The sequence below is a fragment of the Porcisia hertigi genome, chromosome 20 (genome assembly GCF_017918235.1).
Source record: "Porcisia hertigi strain C119 chromosome 20, whole genome shotgun sequence".
NCBI classification, from domain to species: Eukaryota; Euglenozoa; class Kinetoplastea; order Trypanosomatida; family Trypanosomatidae; genus Porcisia; species Porcisia hertigi.
Genome location: NC_090579.1, coordinates 294285 through 319184, shown reverse-complemented (window position 1 = coordinate 319184; position 24900 = coordinate 294285). Strand labels below are relative to the sequence as shown.

At 58.9% G+C, this 24900-nt stretch overlaps 4 protein-coding genes across 4 annotated transcripts; all 4 read right to left on the bottom strand.

The window, feature by feature from the left end:
• Positions 1–42: 42 nt before the first annotated feature.
• Positions 43–2307, bottom strand: JKF63_05946 (uncharacterized protein; the record flags this gene model as incomplete). Its single annotated transcript, XM_067901899.1, has 1 exon — positions 43–2307. The coding sequence occupies one exon, from the start codon at positions 2305–2307 to the stop codon at positions 43–45; it is 2265 nt and encodes a 754-aa protein (XP_067757605.1).
• Positions 2308–3039: 732 nt separating this feature from the next.
• JKF63_05945 (uncharacterized protein) lies at positions 3040–5124 on the bottom strand (the record flags this gene model as incomplete). The annotated part of the gene is made up of 1 exon (XM_067901898.1): positions 3040–5124. One exon carries the CDS (start codon positions 5122–5124, stop codon positions 3040–3042), a length of 2085 nt encoding a protein of 694 aa, XP_067757604.1.
• Positions 5125–5729: 605 nt separating this feature from the next.
• Positions 5730–15518, bottom strand: JKF63_05944 (uncharacterized protein; the record flags this gene model as incomplete). The annotated part of the gene is made up of 1 exon (XM_067901897.1): positions 5730–15518. The coding sequence occupies one exon, from the start codon at positions 15516–15518 to the stop codon at positions 5730–5732; it is 9789 nt and encodes a 3262-aa protein (XP_067757603.1).
• A 4414-nt stretch (positions 15519–19932) lies between these two features.
• JKF63_05943 (uncharacterized protein) lies at positions 19933–24627 on the bottom strand (the record flags this gene model as incomplete). The annotated part of the gene is made up of 1 exon (XM_067901896.1): positions 19933–24627. The coding sequence occupies one exon, from the start codon at positions 24625–24627 to the stop codon at positions 19933–19935; it is 4695 nt and encodes a 1564-aa protein (XP_067757602.1).
• Between the last annotated feature and the right edge of the window lie 273 nt (positions 24628–24900).

Below are 24900 nucleotides of genomic sequence, written 5' to 3'. Positions count from 1 at the left end.
TAAATACATGCGAACACTCGAAGTACGTCCAGAACGGCGCTTTTAGGGAAGTCGTGAGGGCGAGCACGCCAGCCAAGCACTCAGTACCGCATCGAGGCGGGAAGGTGTCGCTGTCGACGTTCCATTCTCCTCTGTTGTTTCCATCAGGGCTCCATATTTGCTTGCAGAGTCGGGCGTCGGCAGGAGTCGCGCAAAATTGTGCGCACGTCGGTGCTCTTCTTCCGTGGCGAGGCACACGTTCAGCGCTTCGATGTCGCCCAACTCGTCGAGGAACACGTCGTTGTAAGAGACCCGTTGGCCCCTCACGGTGTGCGGTGCGCTAGGAGCAGCAGCAGCAGCAGCAGCGGATGCCGCCTTGCACGGCGGTGGCATCAGTCCCACCAGCGTCAGCGCGTCGGCGATGAAGTTCGCTTTGATGCGCTGGTCAAAAAGGGAGTAGTGTGTGCTGAGGGAAGGCATGATATTCACCTCGAGTAATACCGGCCTCAACGTTCTGACGCATGTCGGCACGATCTGCGAGTCGTGCGGGAGCTTACTTTCACTCTCTTTCCGGATGAGGAGCACGTCTACGCCAAAAATCTCGAAGAAAGGTGATGTCCCATGCACAGTTGCGTGGGACGATACCGCAGGTGAAGAGGGCGACGATAGCGCTTCGTTGTTACCAGAGCATCTCAACCGGCGCGCCGACGACGCTCGCAATGCTGCTCGGACGTCGGGGGTGACGGAGAGGAAGACAAGCCGCAGCAGCTCGTGAATCTGCTTCAACGTGCCGGGCCAGTCGTAGCCCATCGCCGCAAGATAGGCGGCCAGGCTACTCAGAGACCATTTCAAGTCCTGTTCACCGGTCGCAGCAACAGCCGCGGTCGCGCCTGCATCCCGCTCCGCCGCCGATGCCGGAGAGGTACCCTTGTTGACAGTGAAGTTTGTCAAGTGCGCTCGTAAGTCCGTCGCATCCGCGAGTTCGGTTACCCCCGCTGCCCCTGCTGTTCCACTGGTGCGGGTGTAAGGCGAGGATGCGATACGCACGAGGCCTTCCCGATAAAGGTAAAGTCGAACAGGGTCGTAGGAGGTCACGACGACGTACAACCGCAAGTCGAACTTGCGGCCATCCAGTAAAAAGGGATTCTCCATGTAGCGCTGTACAATGTAGTGGTTCCTGGTCGTCTCTGCCGTGTACGAAGCCGCACTGTCACTGGAGCATGAACCTGCAAGTCTCTCTTGTCGAGAGGCGGTGCCTGGCAACGACGCTAAAGGCGCGGCGGAGGAGGTAGTGGTGGATCCCTTGCGGGAGGCGCTACCAAGGCCGTTGCTGAGCCCGCCAACAGCAGCCATCAGCGCTGTCACCCCGTTCTCACCACCGCCGTATATTAAGAAAATGCCTTGACCACCGGCTTGATTTGTCGGCTTCACGATAAAGAGGGGCGCGGCTGATCCAGAGGGATTCGGCTGCCGCAGCGCGTGCGCGCACGCTTCCGCGTCTTGTGGAAGAAGCCAGCTTTCGGGGGTCAGGGACTCCCACGCCATCGCGCGTGCCGCCGCTGTGCTGTCGTTGTTATTGTTGCCCGCACCAGTCAGCGTCGCTGACAGCTCCCCAGACGCTCTCCACCGCAGTCCAGCGCGCCTCAGCAGCAGACAAAGCTTGTCCTTGCGGCCGAGGGCGTGGGTGCCCGGGAAGTGGTTTACTTTTCGATAGGCCCCTGTCTGACGTTCCAGCAACTGATCCACCATGCTCGGCAGAAGATGCTTCACCCAGAGGAGTGAGTGCGTCTTGTGAAGGAGCGCCGCACGGCCCGAGACGCGGGTGAAGCCCGCTACACGAAGAGTACTGAGGAGTGCCGTAAAGGGTTTGCAGCTGTCGTCCATGACATAGCTGAGGCGACTGTAGGGTCCCCCGGGAGCACGGGCGACGATGCGACGCTGCGAATGCGCATCCTTGAACAGGGTGCACCCCGGGCCTCCTCCTTCACTGTCGCCCAGCGGGAGTTTTTCTGGTTGAACGAGGACGTAGACCGGCGTCCCCGAGTCGTCCCCTTCCGTCTCCTTTCGTCTGCGATGACATTCGTCGCCGGCTGCGGGCGTGTCATATGGCACGAATTCAATCGTAGGGCGACGCCGCTCGTACGGAGACGCGACAAGGTGTACCTCCGTGCAAGCGAGACCAGCATTCTCGTCTGCTGATGTGTTCGTGCTCGAGAGGTCTAGTACGACACTCGGCGACTCTAGAAACGGCTCAAGCGCTTGTCGCGCGCATTGGGCTGCTGCTGCGACGTCGCTATCTGGGAGGGGTACGCTTTTACAAAGCGCCATACCACTTGACGATCGCCTTGTCCCGCAGACACACACACACACACACACACACACACAAGCTGTATATTCGACTGCTCTGTGTGATGGGGGGAAGAGAGGGGGTGGGAGGGGAGGGGAGGGGGGAGTGCGAGGGGGGGGGACGGACGGAGAAGGGAGCAAACTCGGTTTAGTGTGGGGGGACACTAACCACGAATGACCTTGCCGCAGATTAATGAGGACAGTGGGAGGAGGGGATGATGTTTGTGCTGCGGTGTTTTTTTTCTTGTACCTCCTCCTCCTAGTTCCCTCTTTGACCGCACAGCAACGGAGGTCCGTCGTGATCTCCAACCCGCCGCGTCCTCGCATGAGCCAATCACGGTGGTCGTGTGGACGTTCGTTTTCTTTTTTCCCCCACATTTGTGTGTCTTAGCGAGGAGCAAACATACAAACACGAAAAAGGAGCACCGCAGGGCGAGTGCTGGCAGGAAAAGGGAGGGGGAAAGAGAGAAGGTGTGCGTCTGGAGGAGGCTGCCCTCTTGTGCCGGGCCTTCCCACACATACATGACGGCACGATTTCCCGTCTCCACTCCACTGCACTCTGCTCTTCTCCTTTACATATTATGCAGTTAAAATGAGCTCCCCCGCCCCCGAGTCTTTTCCAAGGTCGGCGAGACCACATGACGGGATCTCCCCCTCCCTCCTCAGGGTGATTTCGTTGCTACTTGTCACTTTTATCTCTGTTCATTTTATTTTTCAAGCGTCGTAGTCGCTACTGTCTTCAGCATCCGACAGGGGCGCGTGATGATACTCGTCGTAGAGTGTCATGCCCTCGTCCAACGCCTCACGCCAGTCATCCTTCTCCATTACATACGCGTCGCAGTAACGGTCCATCTTGTAGCGCAGTGCCGTCTGCGCCATAGTGTTGATGTCGCGCAGCATTGGTGCTGTGGCATAGGTGCTCAGCACATGGGCCCCAACGTCCACGCTCTTTAGAGCACTGCGTAGCGAGGCGGCGCCAGCACTGCCGCCGTCCCTAGTTGGACCTCCCAGCGCCTTCGCCGTCGCGGCAGGGTCAGGAACCAGAAGTTCCATAGGAAAGCTGCTGGAGATGGGGTAATTTACTTCTGTCAAAAGCGGCAGGTAGGAAGAGGTGCGGAGAGGGAGGGCGTAGCGCAGCATAGCCTCACGCGCTGGATACACTGTCACGGGAAGAGATCCGGCACCGCGGAGGCTAACTGCGTGACCAAGCACTTGCCCGGCCGGGTGAGAGGTGGGGTAGGTTGACATGCTGTGCGTCAGGGAAAAGAACTTGGCCTGAAGTCGCCTCTGTGCATCGCTCTCGTTTTCGACCCTGTCCTTCGCACAATCCATGCGCTTGTCAAGCTGCGGTGCGTCGGGTAAGAGCGGGTTTGCCTGCAAGAACTCCCAAAGCTCTGACGAGGCCGAGACGGGTTGCGGTAGAGCGCCCATTGCAGCAGCCACTCGCAGCGACGGGGCTGGCCGGACTGCACGGCACCACTCATCCATGTAGCACTGCGGGCCCTGCGATGGGGTTCCGCTTGTACGGCTACCATCGCGGAGGCCGTACAGGGCCGTGTCCATGACAGCAGCCAACAGCTGCGCCGTCGCCCGATCGTCTTGCAGCCACTGAGGCGCCTCGGTTGGCGATGCAGCAGTGCTGGCGCCCCTGAAAAAAATTTCCCAGTTGGACAAAGGCACGGGAATGTACACCGCTGATGGGTGACGCGAGAGGTGCAGCGTGGCGAGTAGCTGGTTCAAAGCCACCTCGTCCATGCGGCGTTCACGGAATGCGACCTCGGTGCGGTAGGCTGGATCCGTCATATCCGCTGGCAGAGGGGCGAAGATGCTTGTGTGAACGATCGGCGTCTTGGACCCCGCCTCGTCCCAGAATTGCTCGAGCACGTTCGCCGCCGCCCCACCGAATAAGCCGTCGCCGTCGGTGAAGCACTGGAGACCTTGTAGATGGTCAGCTGCCTCAAGGTTGTGGCGGAGCGCGTCGTTGAAGTATTCGATTTCCCTTGATTTTCCATCGTCACGGAGGTTGGCCAGGCCGTAGCCAAAGCTGTGGAGTGCTGGCACATCGCCAGCAGCGTCCACGTGCTGAAGTGGCTTGACCGAGGTTACACTGTTCGGCCCCAGGCCGGTAGTAATGTACCGCCACCACGGGATCGTCGTGCTGTGCTCATCGAAGAGCTTCCGCTTGAGGGCTGCTTGGCGTTGCGCTCGAAGGTCGTCGACGGCGGCGGCGGCGGTGCCGGGGCTTTGGCCGCCGTTGTTGTGAGCCTCTTGCTCGTCTGCATAGAGCCACTGTGCATCCTTATCGTCGTCCCTATCCTCCTGAGGGTTGTCTTCACCCTCGGTGTGATCATGCGCACCGTGGCTGCCACTGTTGTCGTCAACGCCATATGGCTCCAAGGTGTGACGTTGCACGGCTTTGGCCACATTCGCGACTCGGTGATCTTCGTGCTCAGCAGCGTTGCCTTGAAGCACTCGATACGACCAGGACGAGGAGCCTGCCGAGGGGTTGTGAGGAGCATCGTCGTCATCATTGTTTTCGGCATCATCCTTGTATTTGCGTGCCCAGGCTTCAATCTCGTCAAAGGTGCTCGCGTAAGGGGCGTCCAGGAGAAGAAGACGCGGTACCCGGACGCGCCCGTTGCCGTTGCTATCTCCGCCTAACACATCCTCGTTGCGACACTCGTCGTACAGGGTGTTGTGATGCACGTCGTAGAGCGACGTCCCATTTGCCCACTGTGCAGCCACGAGAGAGCTGTAGTTTCCAAAGGCCAGTGTTATGATTTCACGTTCTGGAGGCATTCTCTCTCTTTCTGTGTGTGTGTGTGTGCTTATGCGTGCGGTGGAAAAGGTGGTGTGCTCAGAGGCGGGCCCGTGGGAGGAAAGGAGGGGAGAGGGGGGGGGGGGCGGCGCTGCGCAGCACAGTTGGAGGCCAGAAGCGAGAAGTATCGGGGGATCATGTACGAAGGAGAAGTCCGTGTTGGGAGGTGTATGTGTGTGTGTGTAAAAAGCACATCGTCAAGCCAGCGTGTAGTGGGAAGAGTGAGGGAGCTGGCAAGTCACAAGGGCAGGGGGTCGGGGGAGGGGGGCGGTCTTATTTTCTGCGCAAACACAGGCGTGGGTGCACACTTTGTGGTTCGCCAGTCCCCATATTACCGCTGTGCCCGTTTCTCTGTTCTCGATCTCTGCCGCCCTTGCTCGAGCGTGACGCATCCCCCCCCCTACCTCCTCCCTTGTTGCCCCCCAAAACACACACACACACACACACACATGCCTCTTGATTGTTTCGGTTGCTTTCCTCTATCACGTTGCCTCTTCTGATACAAAGGTCGGGGAAGGAAGAAGGGGAGGGGCACAGACTCCTGCTGGGTCTTTTGAAAATATTTTCGTTGTTGCGGAGGACATCTCTACATATAGTTGTCCTGTTTCTCCAACTCACTGCCGTCGCGCTCACCCACTGCGTCATCGTCATCATTTACGACGTAATCGCCGTCATCGTCGAGGTCCTCCTCAAAGGCGGTGCTGTCACTGTTCGAGAAAAGGAGGCCGCTGCCGTAGACGCTGCTGTGGTGGTCGTCGTCGTCACCACCGTCGTCGTCACCCTCCACTTCCTCTTCACTGTCCTCCGAGCCGTTGGGGTTTCGGGGCCGCACAGCGCCACCCCGGCTACCACCCCCACCACCGTCGGCGCGCACCGCAGCATACTTATTCAGCTTATAGAGCGTCTCCGCGCGACGCACCAGCCGTTCTGCTCGCTGGCTTGCCACCGCGCCTTCCAGGATATCAAAGTGAAGCAGCTCTTGCGCCGTCGGGCGGTTCTGCGGGTCCACGTCGAGACAGCTCTTCACGAACTCATAAACAAGCGGATTGCCGGAGAAGAGTGGTGACAGGTCAGGGGTGTCCGTGAGCTCTGTGAGGTACTTGATGATTCCCATCCCCTGCGCAGACTCCACGTGCGCGAACGGTGGACTGCCAGTGGCCATTTCCAACACAATGCAACCCAGTGACCAGATGTCGGCTTTGAAGTCGTAGCCGAGCCGCTGCTCTGCGTCGGCGGTGAGCACCTCGGGGGCCATATACTGCGGTGTCCCCACCATCGTGTAGAGCGACTCGTAGGGACCTAAACGCTTCACAGTACCGAAGTCGCCAATCTTTGTGCGGTTTCGAGTGCCAAGCAGGAGGTTGGCCGTTTTGAGATCGCCGTGCACGTAGCGCTGCTCGTGCACGTACGCGAGGCCGTGGCAGATGCACGAGAGGTGGTGTACGATCTCCGCAAAGGGTAGCGGCACCCCTGGCAGCTCCCGAATTTTGTCACGCAGCGTGCCACCAGGGGCCAGCTCCATGTAGAGGCGCAACATTGTGTCGCTCTCCTTTTCGCAGTAGAAGTACTGAATGATGTTCTCGTGCTTCAACATCGACATGGCTAATATTTCGTGCGCCACCTCATCCGCCAGGAGTCCGTCGTGCAAACGCATGCGCTTCATTGCCATCTTGCCGCCTGTCAGCGTGTCCTCCACTTCGAATACGTCTCCGAAGGCGCCCTTCCCGATGCGTTTGCCGACTTTGTGGCGCTCCGTCGAGCTATTCGTGAAGGTGCGACGGATCAGCTCAAGCCGCTCTTCCTCGTCCCGCATTTCCATGACCAGCTGCTCAGCCTCCTGCATTGCAATGTGGACGAGGGCGCCGGATCCAACCTTGGGCAGCTCCACCACGGCGTGGCGGTCGAGGAGTTTCTGGACGCGCCAGTCGCTGAAGTCCGAGGCCATGACCACCAGTGCCAGTCGGGCGGACAGAATGCGAATGTCGTCGAAGGGGTCATCGCCTAACAGAGACTCGTAGTCCTCTGAGACCACATCAATGTGGAGTGGGTCAATGAGCAGAATATCAGCCGTGTTCATCTCCAGCTTGCGCCCCAAGTCGCGAAAGTTCGTGACGGGGACGACCGCGTGTTGCCGCGCCCACAGCACGCGGCACAGTTGCTGCTGATGCAGGCGGTTGTTGTCGGCGACAATGACCGTGAGGGTGCGCGTGGCGCCAGACAGCGGCGCAGCTGCGCCGCCTCCAGCACAACCACCGCCGTTCTCGTCATCCCGCCCGTCGTCGGTGGAGCCTGGCACGGCAAGCAGCGGCAGTTCGATCCGCACCACGTTACCGTGAGCTTCCGGCCGGGTGAAGCCGTACACAACCCCACCAAGGTTGGTCAGTATCTTCTCCACCCGCTCCAAGTCTGCGCCTCGATGCGTGCTGGCGGCTGACGAAAAAGTGAAGGACTTTTTGTTGGCGTCAAGGCCGTTGTCGTGCTCTCCTCCTCCTGCGACACACTCACCGAAGGCGGGCTCGCTTGTGTGTGAAGATGAGATCGGTGAGGGCTCCTTGTGGGGTGTTGCCACTCCCGCAGCATCGACAGGTGCGCCTTCTGACACCGCCTCGCCGGTGGTGCGCTCACTTGCCACAGTTTTGGGGTCTCGGAGGCCGGGAATGGTTGGTCCGTCGTCGCGAAGCTCAAAGCGAATACGCCGCAGGGTCGCTGTGAGGGCACTTGAGGTGGGTGCGCTGGTGAGGCCACGCATCCCTGTTCCAGTTGATGCCGTAAAACCAGGTGGAGGTGCTGCTGCGACAGGAGTTGTTGAGCCGTCCGGCCCGCCTTGTGTGTGGCCCCCGTTGCCAAGGTTTCCATCGCTCACGAGGGTTACGGGCGGCGAGTCGTGACTGTGATAGGGCCGGGCAATTTCACTTCCTCTGGGTGGATTAGGCTTTTGCGCGTTCGCCGCCTGCACTGTGGGGCCGTCGGGCGGGGGATGCGCCGTGGCGATTGTCCCAGGCGGTATGCCAACATCCGCATGGGCAAGGGGGGTAGTGTCCGTGTATGCTTCTACAGCGGAGTCAGGCATGTACGTCGGCAGATCGCTGGGCTTGGCCACCGCGGCCTCTGACCACACCACATTACGCAGTCCCTCCGCTGCGGCGCCGCTGCTGCGGTCCTCTGGCGCCGTTATCAGCGGCGAGGACAACGGGAGGAGCGGACCGGTAGGGCTCTTGATGTTCCGGGGCACCGGATTCGTGCCCTGCGGCACTACTACACTGACGCGAAGCTCTGCATGAGTGACGATGGGGTTGCCGTCGTCATCTACGTTGGGGCACCGAAGCGCGTCGCCCAACAAAATCCGTAAAATAGCGAGCACCTGCGGTGCGTCCAGGAACACCTCTCTCTTAGGCTCCACCAAGTCAATATTGCAGTAGTACTCATGCCTCTGTTGCCGGGCAAACTCCATTGCCTCCACTGCGAAGCGGCGCAGCAGCGCTGGTATTCGCACCGGGCGCCACGACTGGCTGACCACCTCCACGTTGAGCATTGAGAATTTCGTGAATTGCTCCACCATCGACATACACGCGTCGAGGTTGCCGCGCACCTGCAAAACGTCTTCAGTCGTCACCTGCCAACCACGCGACTCGATCTGCCCCATGCGGCGCTGGAACATGCGCAGCTGCGGCTTGAGCGACCCCTCTAGCCACTTGGCCACGTCCGCTGCGTACGTGCTGGCCGCCCGATACTTTCCCTCCCGGCCAATCAACAGGAGCACCTCTGCCGTTTTTGAGCAGTTCGACGGGATCACCGAAAGCGCCAGCCCAACTTGGTAAAGTCCCGTGTTTTGGCGGAACGGAAAGACGCGCTGCTCCTGCAGCCCATGCATACAGTAGTGCTCCCACTTTCCTGCGAAGCGCGCAGCGAAGGCGAGTGTGTCGCGCATGTGTTGTCGCCCATCGTCGGAGACGATGAAGTCGAAAATGTTTTTGCCAATCACATCAAATGGCGCATAGCCGGTGACCCTCTGCGCCACGGAGTTCCATCGAATGATCGTGCCATCCACGACGACAGCAATCAAAATGCTCTCGTTCATGCTCATCGCCTCAGCGCTGAAACGGTAGAGATTTCGACTGCCCGAAAAAACGATTTCACCTCGTGTGCTGATGCGTCGCCGACGACTCCCTGTGGTGGTGGTCGAGTGCTTGGTGAAGCTCGTGCCCCGATAAGCTGTGCTGAGGGGCTCTGTGGCACGCAAGTAGCGGAGGTGACCACCATCACTGCTGCTTCCCTTACCCCTATTCACAGTATCTGTATTGCCTTTTGTCACCGTCAGCGAGGGAATTTTAGGCACCAACGCCTCTCCCGCGCCCGCGGCCGAGACGGAAAAAGTTTTGGTCAATGCCGAGCTTGCGACGGGGCTTTCATTGACGCCCGGCGCCGCAGGACAGCACATGCCGGAAGACTCCATGCCTGTTGCGTCAGGGCCGATGGCGTTCACTCCTCCCGTTGTCAAGGACGCCAACATCGGGGTTTGCTCCAGGTGCGCCGTGCTAGGGTGATGAGGGCCACTGCTGGCGGTCGTCCCAGTTACACCGCTGCTAGGGCCGATGGTCCCGCCCACGATGCTGCTTGTGAAGGGGGTGCAGTTCTGCTCGCGCTGAGTGCATCGTAGAGACCCCAGATTCCTTCCGCCATGGGAGCGGCCGCCTTTGCTGCACCCTCTCTCTCGGGATGTGCCGTCGCCGTTGTGCGAGCACGACATAGTGCCATCCACTCCTCTCGCTGACCGTAAAAAGTGTTGCTGCTGGGCGAGTCGTCTGTGTCGGCGTCCCGCCGGTCCGACGTTCAGTCGAAACAGCATGCGCCGCATCTCCTCCTTCAACTTCTCAGGCACAGTGGACTCGAAAAAGTAGTAGTCGGGGTTCAACAGCATGCTTCGCTTCATCTCCTCCATAACGGGGCAGGCCATGATCGCCTCGAAGTGCAGACGGCTGATGCGCGCCGCCTGCACCGGTGTCGTCGCGACAGCGGTAAACAGGCCTTGGCACTTGAATACGAATTCCGTTTCGCCGACCAGCTGGCCCTTTGACCGATCCACCACGACTGCAACCCCGTTGCTGCTGAATGTCCCTGTAGGGGTGGCTAATGGGGATGTCGGGGAGGCGCCGGGAATGTTCGAAGCGTTGCTGTGAATGCTGGGATCGAGCAAAGTGCTCATGGACTGCCGCAGAGGGGCTGGAACAGAGAGCGATGACGGGAGCTGATGGCCACCTATATCCAGCGGCAGGATCGCTGGTGAGGGAGGCTGCGGTGAGACCTGCCAGTCACTCGCGCTGTTGTGCGGCTGGTTCGGAAATCGACGATTGCGTGAGCACGAGCTGTGGGACGGCCGTGACCCGTCGTCTGGGTCCTTCGCTTCGAGGTGGTCACCGCCGCTTTCACTGCGTGTGTTCTCGTACGTCCTTTTTGTGTTGAGCAACGGTGGCAGGTGCTGCGTGGGGACTACGACGCCATGTGAAGAAGTCGTCACAGTGGACAACGGACAGCGTTTGCGACACTCAACCGAGAAAACAGGACGATCTTTAAAATGTTGTGGGTGCTGAGCCCCTGTGCTCACGCTCGCCGCTGTCACTTGCGCCAGAACTGTGGGGGTCAGCTCCTGGGAGGCGTCGATGGACGGCGGGAACGAGGGTGCCAGGGAGGCAGCGATGCCAGAGGGCGGTATGGGGCTTCCGGCGATCGTCGCAACCGGTAAGGCAGACGCGAAGCTGGACGTGAGTGCCTCGCTGATCACTGTCGAGCCCACGCAGTTCGAGAAGTTATGCGACATAGCGGTCATGTGGTGCGCATCGTCCTCACACCCGGCGTAGTACTTTGATTCTAGTGCATCGCTGGTCTCTCCACCAAAGCTAGATGGAGGCCGGTGTGTCATGCGGACGGTGCCGGACATGAGCAGGTACATCCACTGCACTGGTGCACCTTGCTCCGTCAGCTTGGTGCCTTTGCGCAGCCGACACACCCGCAACGAGTCAGCCAGTCGCATCTTGACGTGTGGGGGCATTCCTTTGAAGAGCACACACTCGTTGACGTACTGCAGAAACATGTACCGTCGAGCGTCCTTTTCATGAATGACGAGCTTCTGATAGTCTTCTTTTTTCAGAGTGTAGAACACCACGGTGGGCGCTGCGGCTGTCAGGGTGACACGGCTACGCTTCACGTGGTATGACATCTCCACTTCACCGTAAAATTGACCACGAGTCAGTGTGCGGGTGACAAGTCCTTTGCGGGAAACCGCGAGCTTGCCGGATACGATGAACAGCAGCTGCAGCAGCGTTTGATCACCCTCGCACACCGCGGTGGCACCGCGCTGCAACTCCACACGCGTCATTGTGCGCACCAAAGTCTCCAACTGCGTCTCATCCAAGGCGGCGAAGGCGTCGTAGTGTGCCACGACCTCCCGAACCACATCTAGCTCTCCCGGCACAATCTGGTCTTCGCGGGAGAAGAACGAGTTCATGGCGACCACGACGGACGACGTGACCAGAGGCGACTCCAAAGGTCTTGAGGTGTCAAGGGCGGAGTGGGTCGTTGACGTTGTTTTCGGCGGGTGGAGAGCAGCGACTGGTGCTGTAGTTGGGGTCTTTGTCGAAGCCGTGACGCGGTTGTTCACTGGAACAGGATAACTCTGCCCTTCAATTGCATCCGCGCTAGGGAGAGGCTCCGTTGCCACGATGCCGCTGCTGCTGACACGTTCGCCCATGTCGCAGTTGTCCTTGCTGTGGCTGTGAAACGCGGCTCGCTCAGAATGAGTTCCGGCCGCAGCGGCAAGAGCCACCGCTCTTCTCAATGTGGCACCGAGATCGACATCCTCGAGCGTCACCTCGTCGCCGGCGCTGTGTGGATGCTGGCGGGGCAGAGGAGGGGACGGCGAGTCTGACGCGATGTCACCCCAGCCCACTACCCCGCTGCTCCCCCTTGGCGTTGCAGACGAGAATTTAGCTGCGCCGCTGCAAAGTCCCGGGCTGCGCCAGGGTCGTTCTCGGGTGGCCGTCACAGCGGCTGAGCGAGGGAGGTGAGCGTCTTCAAAGGTCTCCAGCGAGTGTCCCAGGACGTTGGTGGCACTGGCCTCACATGTAGAGCGTGAGTGGGGGCGCCACCCTTCCTGGCGCTCGCGCGAATGGCTGTCGGTGCTCGAGTCGGCGATCGACTCGGTGGTGCTGAGCAGAGCCGCAGACTCCGCTGGCCGCTTGTGCGCCATCATTGGGTTAGCCGTCTCATCTACCAGGCCACCCGGCCGATCGGAGCTGCCCTGTGGGGTGCACATTGTCACGTTGGCATCCACGTCGAGGCTCTTGCCGGCGTCACCGCTTGTGCCGCACAGCTCTAGAGGCGTCAAAGCATCTCTGTCCCCATTGCTGGGACTTCGCTGTGTGTCCTTTATCGCACCCAGGGGAGCTGTCATGTTCAAAGCCGGAGTCTTAGAAGCCGCCGCAGCAGGAGTTGGGACTTGGTAGATCGTGTTTTGGTCTCCCGCATCGGCTGTGGGGCTTTGATACAAAGAAGTTACGTGAGTTTTGGCAAGAGGGGCAGGGGACGGGTCTAGGAGGAGGCCATGCCGCAAGGCTCTGTTCTGAGATTGCTGACTCAGATGGGTGGCCACGTTGCAGCTGCGGCCTTCACCAAACGCGGCTTTGTCCTTGTCCTTGTTGCTGCCGTATGCCTCCCGTACATTAGCGGCAGCGGCTGTGCCTGCAGGGCTGCTCCCTGGTGTTGTGGAGTTGTCAGGATCGGCTTTAGAGTTGGCCTCAAGTTGAATCGGCGGGGCTACAACCGTTCCGTGTTGCCTCTGCAGAGGGATTTCCCTCAGGGCGAGACCAGAGTTATCTGCGGAGGACGACGGCGCTAGTACACTCAATGGCGGTAAGCGGATGGTGGTGGTTTCACTGTCGCGTGGCTCCTCTGTCGCTTTTCTGAGCGCCGAGTGCTCTTGCACCTGGTGCTCGGCTTGCGATGCCGCCGCAGGGGTGGAGACATCACCGCTGGGTGGTGATGGTGAGGAGGCTTGACGACGCGCGTGCGACGGAGCAGCGTCAGCCGACTTCCCAGGCAGGGGCAATATGTTCTGCGATAGGTTACACGGAGAAGCGTTTGAGGTGAGCCCGTCACAGCGGTTGCCAGGAGCAACCGGGGCGGATGAGCCCGCTGGCAGCGGTTCCGCACATGCGGTCGCTGCAACGGTCCTCACGAGTCGCTCCTCATCCGGGCCTTCCAGCGCTGAGGGAGGGGACACGCCACTCACCCCACCGCTGGTGCTGTCGCTGGAGCCACGCGCAGAGGCATCGACACAGGCAGACAGCGAGGTCACGATGCGAGGTGTCTCCTTGTGTGGGGAAAGTGATTGGAGAACGCTATGGCTTAACGCGTCCCGCACCAATGCCTCCACTGATGCAGAATCGGCTCTGGAGACGGGGTCAGAGCCTCCGTCCTCTGGCGCTCGGCTCACACCGCCCAAAGGGGCAACGCCACTCTCGTTAGAGCCGCTCGTTGCCACGGCGGACCCCGGCCCACTCCCACGGTTGCCAAGGTGTGCCAAGTTCGGTGCCAGGGCCGTCGGGCTTGTTTCGCGCCCAAACGTGCCCAGCCACAGCCTCCCTGAAGTGTGCGGGCCCACCAGCGGCGACTGCCCTTCACCTGACAGGCCCCGGGCCTCCAGCGCCGCGTCGGTCGCTCCTTTTGCCATCCTAAAGAGGCCGCGACTGCAGTTCGATGCATCACTGATGGTTGTTATCATGCTGATCGCTGCAGTCTCTGGCGTCCCGGACACATCGCTGTCACCACCGCTGCTGCTCATCAAGCCCTCCAAAAACACAATGGCAGCGGCGTACTTGCTGGCAGGCAGTTGGTCGAGCAGTTTGCCTAGTCGACGTGCCGACTCTCGCTTCATCTCAGCAGAGAGTGGCGAGGGGGCCACCGATAATGTTGTTACCGACCCCGCCGTGCCTTTTGTCAGTGGCAGTCGCGGGTTTCCTTCGCCGTTGGCGCAGCCGGGCAGTGTCGCGGTATTGACATCTGTGACATTCCCAATCTGCGCTGCCATGCTTTCCAACACCGAGGTGCCTCCTCCACCGAGACCAGCGGAGTCGCTCGTGCGAGTGCCAGCCTCCGATCCAGCGAGGCCGGTGGAAGGATTCCCACTCAGCCTCGGGGAGGCCACCGGCTGCATAATTGCCAGAGGCCTTTCATCGAGGACGCCCACTCCGCCACCGCCACCCATGGGCAGATCGGGAGGGGTGCGAGGCGTAATGAGCGGCGCCGGCAGTTGCGAGCACCGCGCCACCGCGGCAGCTCCCGGGTCAGCGTAGCGAGCTGCTGCACTGGTGATATTGGCAGAGCGCCGACTGAAGCTGTTGTTCGGCACACCACGGCGGGCAAAGCTCGTGTTCGTCAGTCCACCACCTCCCACCAAGTCGGAGAGCATCGGCGTGGGTAGGACATTAAAAGCGGAGGAGACGGGCCGCGTCGCATACGAAGGAAAGCCCGTCGATGGCATGACGGCAGCGGTGATGTGGGGCTGGGCAAGGTGTCCGCCTCCGACCCCAATCGCACTCGAGGTGGCGGAGGATGACGGTGCACCAGTCCCACCCCCCGCTGCTGAGAAAAACGGTGGTGATGGCGGCGGTACCCCAGAAGTGCGGTAGTCAATTATTTCGTTTGTCGCCGTGTCTACAGCGAGGATGGGAACGAACATGGCGAGGTTGAGGTCGCTGTTGTCACCGTCGTTGGCGTCCTCCTGGGCTGTGTCTTTCACGTTCTCATGGCTTGCAGTCTTCGCAGGCTCACTTAACCCAGTGATAGCGCTGTGGTCGTGACAGTCCGCCTCTTCGACTTCAGTCGCTTTACCTGTGCAGCTCGTCAAGTCTTCTTGGGTTACATCACGCTTCGACGGTGATCGGGTCACCGGGGAGGCAATCACAGAGCACACGGAGCCTTCGTCGCTGGTTTGATACACTCCATCGTTCTCCCGCTCTGCCTCCGCTGGCCTCAGCCCAGTTTCCCCATCACGCTTTTCCTGCTCCTGCTCCTGCTCCTGCGCAGCGAGGCTGAGGATGTCCTCCGCGTTGATGCCGAAGCCGCCTACTCCCGAGACGACTGTAGATGCGCTTGCCACTGATGGCAAGGCTGTAACCTCGCTCTGGACCGGGCTCGTGAAGATGCCTCGATCACTTGTGTAGCGGTCACCGGGACTGCTGCTGCTGGCACGGCTTTTTTGAGTGCCCAGGCGACCCTTCTTTACCGAACCTCCAACGTCAGTGGCACCGGCATGGGTGGTGCGCAAGCTGGCTGAGCTCTTTTTTCCCCCTAGCCTGTCATGAGCTGCCTGACGCGGCATCCGAAGCCTATCCGCTGAGATGCTGAGCGCGACCCTCGTTGGTACCCCCCTGCCACGCGACGGCGGAGGGCCACCACTGGAAGAGGACGAGGTGCTGGCGGGTGTTGTCTGCCGCACACGCAGATTCATGGGTGCCAACTCCACTCCACCACCGCCGGGGGGCTTGGAGTCAGTGGGGGTGGACGGCGATGACAGTGACGAAGACGCTGAAGTAGATGAGGGGACTTCAAGGATGGGAGGAGGGGTGCTCCGCGCAGTTTGAATCGTCGTTACGTTCACATCATCAGCTTCCCCTATCGACGCACTCGATTCTTGCACCGTTCCTCGCGACTGTCTATGTTCGACAGTTTCTGTGCGGCGTGGCACCACCACCATCACCGAGGGCGATCCCCATACAGACGAACCGCTGTCGGCGCTGGCGCTTGTGCTGCTCATCGAGGCGATGCATTCGTCGAACGATTGCACAGCACTGTCAAATTGGCGTGTGCTACGTCGTTGGATCGCCTTGAAAGTCTCTTGAATATTCCGGTCTTCACCTCGATGGACAGCCTTGTGCTGGGACCTGTTGTGCCGGCCAGAGGTGCTCTTTCTCAAGTGTGAGAGGCCCGGTGAGGAGGAAAATTGGGTCGAGTGCACCACGGACGCCGACCGATCGATTGACGCATCCGATTTCTCCTCGCCGTTGCTGTCGTCGCCACCACAAGTTGCCAGCGCTTTTTTTGCGTCTTCACTCGTTCGATGTATACTCGAGGTGGTGCGGCGGACATGTAGGCGCAGATGCCGCTTCGAGCGACGCTGGCGGCACGGGGCTTTCACGGAGCTTAACCTCTGGGCACCGCCTCCACTCGCCATGTCACGCATCGCACTGCATTCTCTTTCCTGAAAAGCAAAACTGGAGCCGCTGTGTAGCTCTGTTGAGCGCGTCATGGCGTCTGCGTTTATCGGGGGTTCTTGGCTACTTCGCTTGCGGATGTCACTGACGCTGTTGGTCTTGTCAGCGCCTTCATGAGCGTAGTCGTCGTCGTCATCTTCGCTGACAAGGCGGTCTGCCAGCCAGTCACGCGTGAACGCATGCAGGTCAAGCGGCTTTGCCGCCATCAGCGACAGCGAGAGCTGCCCAATAAGAGCGGGGATATGAAACATATCGAGGTATGCCTCGTCGCTCAGCAGCCGAGTGTTGACAGTGCTGACAGCACTGCGAGGGTGTTGGCAGTGTGAGCCGCTCACGCCACGGCCGGCTGCGCCCGTGCGTGTAGGTGTCGGCAATGTGAGCGAGACTGGCTCCACCGCGGCCCCCCCGAGGTCGAATATACTTATGGATTGCCTGGAGGCGCGTCGTGGCGAGTTGGGCGAGCAATCTGGAGGCGGGAGTGCAAATGGAAACCCGGAAGCGGAGGCAGAGAGGGGGCATCTTTGTTGTTGCGTCGGCTCTGCCGTCGACTCAGTGGCGCTACCCAGTGAGTCGCCGCGTGCTCGGGGTCGAGCACCTGCCACACGGTGGCGCTGTCGTTGCTGTGTATCCCACCTGTCGGGGCTGCCCTTGACTTGCGGATCTTCGAAGGCGATTATCGGGGATGGATGGATGGGAGCCGTCTCCGATGCCGCTGGCGAATCCCCATCGGAGAGGGGCACACCTTTACGTTCGGCAGCTTCCACGGCCGCAGCTTCCACCGCTGTCTTTGTTTCGCAGGCCATGAGAGGAGGCCCGCTCTCCGATAAAGGCATCACCGTATCACAAACAGCAGTCGACCCAGGCTCTAGGGCGCCAGCAAATAACGACGATGAATCACCCTGCGGCTGCTGGAACTCCACCCGACGCGTGAAGACATCGTCATTGCTGCTACTCTCACTCACACGCGAAGAAAAGTTAGACATGGTGCCTAACTAGAAAAGATCGAGATGTCCACACACCCCGTAAACCTCCAAAAGAAAAAAAAAGGGAGCAGCGGACGTCTACAGCAATTACTACGAGAAAAGCGAATGAGAGTACAAAGCTTCTGTACAGATGTAGCGTGCATACAAAGATGTGTGTGCGTGTGTCTATGAGACCAGAGACCGTCTTTCCCTTCGTTTTCTTTGTTTTTTTTTCGAAGCTACGGATGCCCACTACGAATAAACACAGACACACACAGACACACACACACCCACACACACACAAATGAGCAGAACACGTTCCTACGGATGCAAGTGAAGAGAAACGGTGGGTGGTGGGGGTGGGGGGATACAACGATATACAAATATATATTTGATGGGGAAGGAGGAAAGAGAGGGAGAGAGCGAGAAGAAGAAGAGAGATGATGCAAGCAAGGTCAAGGGCGATAAAGGGCGCTCGGTCGCCAAGGCACAGGCATACGCTCACGAGACGAGAAAAATAAAAAATGCCCCCCAAAAAGAAAACACGAGCGAAAAATGGGAGGGGGGGGTGGGGGGTGGTGGTGGTGGGTGAAACGAAAAGAATGAGAGCCGAGAAGCGGACGACAATCAGACTACACAGGCACACAAAACAATCGACAACGGGTGACGTAGGAGAAGAGAAAAAAAAACACGAGCGATGCACGAGAGGAGAAAGTAACAAACACACACACACACACACAGATACGGTAAGGTGAGTCGGGGTGAAGGAGAAACTAAAGAGGAGAGAGGGAGGGTGGGGGAGGCAGGCAGGCAAGCAGGCCAAGGTGGTGCGGTGACAGTGACCTGACAAAAATAAAAAGAACGTCAATTCACAGAAACGCTACGTTTTGGGTGTTGAAGTGTTTTTCTTCGCCTATCGCGTGCGCAGATGAGCAGCAGGCGCACATGTGCGCGTCTTTTGTTTTGTTTGTGTGTGTGACCCCCTAAGCAACACAGTGGGGAGTGCGTGAAGTGGTCAGAGATTCATGAGAAGAGGACACTGAGTAGGGTGGGGCGGGGTGGCAGCAGCGATTCTACTTCGATGAAGAACCCCCCCCTCCGCCGTGACACACACCTAGCAGAGGATATATATATATATATGAGAATGGGCGTCCGTTGCTGTATGAAGAGGGGGAGAGATCCAGAAGTGTTTGCGAACAGATGGAGCGGATACTCGCAGACGAGAGGGCTATATGGAAAAAAAAAGGGCAGGGGATCCAACAAGCACACTCAGATAAAAGTTGTAAGAGACGAGATGGAGGTGATGTAATGGAGGATGGGAGGGACACAGAGACGCTAACACTTCAAAGGGGGGGGGAGGGGCATAAGAAGAGGGTGACGGTGGGAGACCGATAGTTCGTCCTCAGTATTTACTTTTTAGGACACACCGTTATCGCTGCGTCCATCAGGTGCACATATATATACATACATACATATGTGTGTGTGTGTGTAGCCTCTCTCCTTTTATCATTGGTCCGATTTCATGTCATTTCGTGTGTGTGTGTGTGTGTGCTACGGATCTGCTTCGATATCACGGAAGGGGGGGGGGAGAGGGGGATGGCCGGGGGATAGGGGGAAAAGGCGAATATCTTTAAAAAAAATGTCAGGGGCATACGGAGGGGAGGCGAGGGGCATGTCCGCCCAATCACCCTACTACCCCCCTCCCCCCTCAGTAGAAAAACAAAGAACTGTCCAGTAGGAGTGCGGATCACTAGAGACGGCGGGGGAAGGGGGAGAGAGGGAGGGAGGGAGGAGGGAGGGAGGGGGGGAAAGTAGGGGGCGAATAAACCAAATGAGCAGGCACACGCACACCTTGATATATATATACATTGCCAAATGCTCATCGATATACGCGGCCTAAAAGCAGAGGAAAAGGGGGGGGTGGGATCAGCGAGAGGTACGCGTGAGCGGGCCCTCATCGACTTCCCTCGCCTCCCAGACTACCGTCTCCACCTCAGTTCTTCTCCGCTTGTCCACCCGCTTTATGTCCGCTTTTTTTTTTCCCCCTCTTCGTCTGCGAGTAGTGAACCATTCATCGGTACACCTGTGTGTATGTGTGTGTGCCTGTAAGGGGGGGGGGAGGGGAAAGGGATGTATCTACACAAAAATATGCGAGTTATTTTTCATTGCTCAGTTGCCCAGAGAGGGGAATAGAGGGGCGGGGAGAGGGGAGGGGGGGAGGGGGGAGGAGGGAGAGAGAGGAGGGGACATAGGGAGAAAGAAAAGATTCAACGATCAACGCATATCCGTCTTGAAGATATAACAATGCATGCACATATATATATATATATACACGTCAATTGGAAAAAAAAAGGGAGAGAGGGAACCATACACCACTCTCCCCCCTTAAAGAAAAACAAAGATGACTATGCCTGTGTGTGTATATATATATACATCTAGACTGTAGCACACTCTGGGAGGGGAACGCGGGGGGAGGGGGGGGGAGCAACGCACATAACAAACAAGACTGGATAGCGCTGAGTGTGTGGAATGGGGGGGGGTGTGCATGTGCGACTTACTTCTACGAGAACCCGTTACCGTGCTGGAACGGGTTCTCGTAGTCGCTATTGTTGTACACCGGTGTGTGGTTGCTGGTGAAAAGACTTGCAAGGTCGACACCGCCATTGAGGAGAGGGCGGTGCTGGCCGCTCCAGCTGGCACTAGTGTGCGCCGAGAACGGTGCCACTGGTAGCCTATCGATGTCAGGCATGTTCATGAGGCTTTGACCGCTCTGTATGAGGTGCATCAGCGGCTGCTGATGCTGCTGTAGCTGTGGAGGTTGAGGCGCCACTGGGCATGGTGTCACGCCTTCGCCGTCGGACGGGAGAGGTTGACCATTTGCGTAGGCCATCGCCATTCCGCCTCCCGCCGTCGCTGGCTGGAGAAGAAGCGGCACACCATTGGGCATTGTATAGTAGATTGGTTTGTCCGGTAGCGGGGTTGTCGCCAGTGACGTCGAGATTGTGGATGGCTGCTGTCGGTGGTGCTCCGTTGCGCGTGCTGGGAGCTGAACAACGTATACGGGAAAGATACTACTGGGTTGGAAGGGTGACGCTGGGGGGGCGGCCTTGGATGGCTCTGCGATAGATGAGAAAGGCAGGCGCCACGTCATGGACGCGGACGACGTCGCGGGGTTACTTTCCTGCGACTGTGATGTGGACCCCAACAATACGTTCACAGCGGATACATCGATGTTCGGCTTAGGTCGGGGCAGTGTTACTCCATTGGCAGCGCTGACAAGCAGAATGTCTTGATGCGCCATCAGCTGCGTTGCGCCGCTGCCGCCAAGTCCATTCTCGTCGCTTGCGATTCGACAGTCGGTAGCATTGTGAACATCGCTGGAAGCAGAGACCTTATCTTCGCCGTCGTCTGCGTCGAGAAGCTCCGTGCTACGCAACAGGATCTGCGTCGTGTCGTCTGTCCCGGTGTCATCGCATCCCCAGCTTGCTGTACCCTTTAGCGACCACGGCATCACGCTCTGTAGAACTGCCGACGTGGGCACCGCCGTCGTCACTTTGGTCGTACCGTTTACATCTCCAGCTTGAGTGACGCTCGGATCGCTGCCTCTTCGAGTCACAGACATGCTGCACGGATTGGCTGGAAAAAAAGTGCCTGAGGCGCCAATGTCGTCCTGATTCATGCCGATACAACCATGCGGGCACAGCGGAGCTGCAGAAGTTGTCGCGGACGTGCTGCTGCCCTGACGCGTGGTGGACGACGACGCCTCCGCTGGCTCCGACGGGCGCGACGCCTCACAGTTCTTCCAGTGTAGTTTGAAATCACTCGGAAGCGAATGAGCTGCCGTGCTTTTGCCGTAACTCGGAGGGGGCTGCCGTTGTTGTGGGAATGAGGCTGATGCGCCAATGTTTACAGGGCCTGGCCTTGTGTTGTAAAAACTGGCGTGATACAAGGGCATTTCGAGTGTGCACGGCATAGATGACGCCGTCGCGTACGCGAAGCCTGGAGGGCCTCCTATGGCAGCCTCGCCCTGGGGCTGGGGTTTCCGTGCGGTGGCCATGTGGCTTGACACAGGATACAGTGGCAGCTGTGCGCCTCTAGACTGCGTCGCCGGCCATGCCGCTATATCATACGCTGGGCTTTGCTGGACTCGTGGATAGCCGCTGTTGTGAGCAGATGGAGACACCTGGGGGTTGTAAATCTCGGTCATCATGTTGACGCACTGCGGCTGCTGTGGCGGCGGCCTATTGTATCCACTCGCCACCCTAGCCGGGTAGCCTGGCATGAATGGAGAAGTGCGGTATGTCACCATGCCGCCCGGGCCGTTGCTTTTCATGTCCATGTACGGCGGTGCGTCGTGGCTTTCGATGTTTCTGCTTTGGTATGCATGCGGTTGCAGAAAGGGAGCTGTTGCGTACATGCTCTTGACGCTGCCGCCGCTCAACACGTGATTTACATGGGGTCCGCTATCGGGGTAACCAGTATCGCTGTCACCGATGTTCCTTCCACCTCTAGGGCCCTGGCGTACGCTGATGTTACTACCCTTCTTCATGTTTATGGGGCTTGTGCCATCGTTGTTGTTGGGGCCCCCCAAAACGGTCTGGCCGCTTCGGATGCCGCTCACGCCTATCGACTGGGACCCCACACTCCTCGGGGCGTTTGCGAGCCCGTGTCCGCTGTCGTTGCCGACACTGTGCAGGATGCCAGGGATGCTGTTAGCCGGTTCCTCGTGCGCTGTCGGCGTCGTATTGCAAGCGGGAACGGGGATCGGGCAGCTGCTTGCTGCAGTTTTGGCGCCAGCAGTGCGCAACTCCTTGGCGCTCGCCGCCGCCATCGACAAGCTGTTGCCAGCTGGAAAGGCGCGGACACCAATCAACATGGTGCCGTAGCGGCTTTCGTACAGGGAGTACTTGCGTCCGTCCTGGTTGACGTATACGGGTCTATCACTCCAGTACTCCGCCGGTAGCGCGCGTGCTTCTTCCATCTCCACCTGTAAAGCGCGTACGTGCTCGAGCAACCGCGCCGTGTGCTTGCCGAGGTACTGCCCCGCCTGTTCGACGTGTGTTTTACGCCAATGGGCGATGAGCATATCCTTGTTTTGCAGAACGTGTCGCAGCTGCTCGCACTCGTCCTTGAGCTTATACTTCACCCACTTGCCGTGGGGGAGGAGTCTGGGGCAGTGGAAAAAGGAGCTCGCCCACATGGTTGCCTGACAAACATGCAGTGGATCGAGCTTGATGAGTATGGCAGAGGTCGGCGAGAGGAGCGGCTTCGAGAGTCGGTCGGCCTTCAAAAGATTCTCTGCGTCCGATGTTGTGGGCTGGGAGATGGTCGCGCCAGCTTGTGCCTCGTCAGCTGCGGTGGCGTCAAGCGTCGACACCGCCGTCATGGCAGATGCAGCTGGCTTAAAGGAGCCTGTCTCGACCAGAGCTGGCAAGTCGATGAGCTCCATCACCGTGAGGCTTGGGTCAAAAACGATTTGACAGCAGAGAAACGCAAAATTTTCTGTCAGCGACTTGAGGGCTGAGTAGTTGTTGCTTGCCGTTTCAATGACCACGCGCACCTTCTCCATGCGACGGCATAGCGCAAAAGTGATAGCGTCTTCCTCGGATTGGGTGAGGGGAAGCGGATGCACATCGTGCGGGGATGCCGCCAGTGTATCAGATCCAAGCGGTACACCACCGCCGTCTTTCGACAGTGGGAACGTGTCCTCTGACCCGGAGCCTTGCCCTGGTACGTGAAGGGCGATGCCAGGCACGCTGCCAGCAGGCACGTCGGCCGCGGATGAACCACCAGTGGGGCTCCCACCGAGCTCTACCCCGCCTTTCGGGGGATTTTCGTCTCCAGTTGTGTCGCTCGGTGCAGGGCGAAGACTGCTGCTTGGAGACGACGCGTTTGGTTGCTGCACTGCTTCGTCCAAGACCGCGTTGATGTACTGTGTGGGCTTGTAAATGCCTACTGGAATACTCGGCAGCGGAGCCTCTAGCAGAGGATCGAAGAAGGGCTGCTTCTGGTCAGTTGTTGTGGGCGGGAGTGCCAACAGCGCTTGCAGATAACTCACCATCTTTGGGTCGGAGTTGGCCTTCTGCTCACTTTGCTCACGCAGAAGGCGCTTCAGCTTTACCTGGAGCAATTGGCGACGGCCAATCGTATGGAATTGTTGGCGGAGCATCACAGATGCCAACACGAGCACGCGCTCGAGTGTGCGGTCGCCGGCGCATGTGAGAATAGCGGTGTTCAGAAACGTGAGCGGGCTTGGCGCGCTGCCAGACTCGTGCGCGTGCTCGTGTTCTTCCTGCAGTTGCTGCTGCTGTCGTCTTTTTTCCTCCTCGCTAGGAAGCCGCTTCACCACCTTGAAGGCGTTCTGCATTTCCCGTGTCATGAGTCCGAAGTAACCAATGACATTGATCACCCGCCCGTCCAGTGAAAAGGCACCGTCACGCTCCTTTCCGTCTGGGTAGGCGAGGCAGAGGGCGCACGGCACGGGCAAAAAAGGCTTCGCGTCCCACGTGCCCGATGCCGTGACTGTGTCGTCGGAGATGGGGTAGGCGGAGAGCAGCTCGTCGTTTGTATCGAATAGCGTAGCGTCGACCATCTCGAGAAAGCGGTCCAGGTCCTCCTCAGTGAAGTTGCTGTCGGGCATGATATTCCAGTAATCCCTCATCAACAGGGCCTCCGCTGCGTGGGGCTGGTCTGCGGCGCTGCCGTCTTGCTTGTGCGCCGGGGAGAGAGCGTTGCACTGTCCCCTGAACAAGTCCCCTGTACAGGGGGTTTTGGCGGTGCTGTCTTCCGACACAGTAGCGCCAACGCTGTGGTGGGCGTCGTGCTTCACGTCTGTTGTGGCAGCAGGTGCCGCTGACGTCGACGCTGTTTTTACAGGGGACATTGTGGATGCCTGGCTGGTCGTCTCTGCGAAGGTCGCGCGCGCTTCGCCGTTGCCGTTGCTGTTGCAGCAGGCCACATTCCTGTCCTGGTGCGACAGGCTCTTCAGAATGTTCTCCACGTCACGGGCGTTGGCGTAGAGCGCCGCCGAGTCTTGTCGCATGAGCACTAGCTGCTTCCGCAGCTGCTGACGCACGTGGCTGCGCGTGTCAGCGTGTGCTGCGAGCGACGATGGCGGTTCATCGCCTGCAGTAGTGGTGGCGGTGTCCGTGTCTTTGCCAAAGTAATACTTGGTCAGCGGGATCATTCCCACCTCGTACGTTCCGCGGAAGTACGAGAACAGCGAGGTGCACTCGCGCGAGGGAACTGCACCCATACTTGTTTTTTTTTTGTTTGTTTTTTTTGTTTTTTTGTTCGTTTTATTCCTTTTTTTCTTCACCCTTCTCCCACACCCGTTCAAGTGAACGATAATGAAAATGAAAATGATGGTATGACCGCGTACCTTTGTAGGGAAGATGTGAAGGGGATGAAGGGGGTTGGGTGAGGGTGGGGGGGGAGGAGGAGGAGCAAAAAAAAAAAACTGATCCACAATCTACACAAGTGCGCGTGCGATGTGAAAAGAACCAGAAGCCTTGAAAAAAAAAATGGG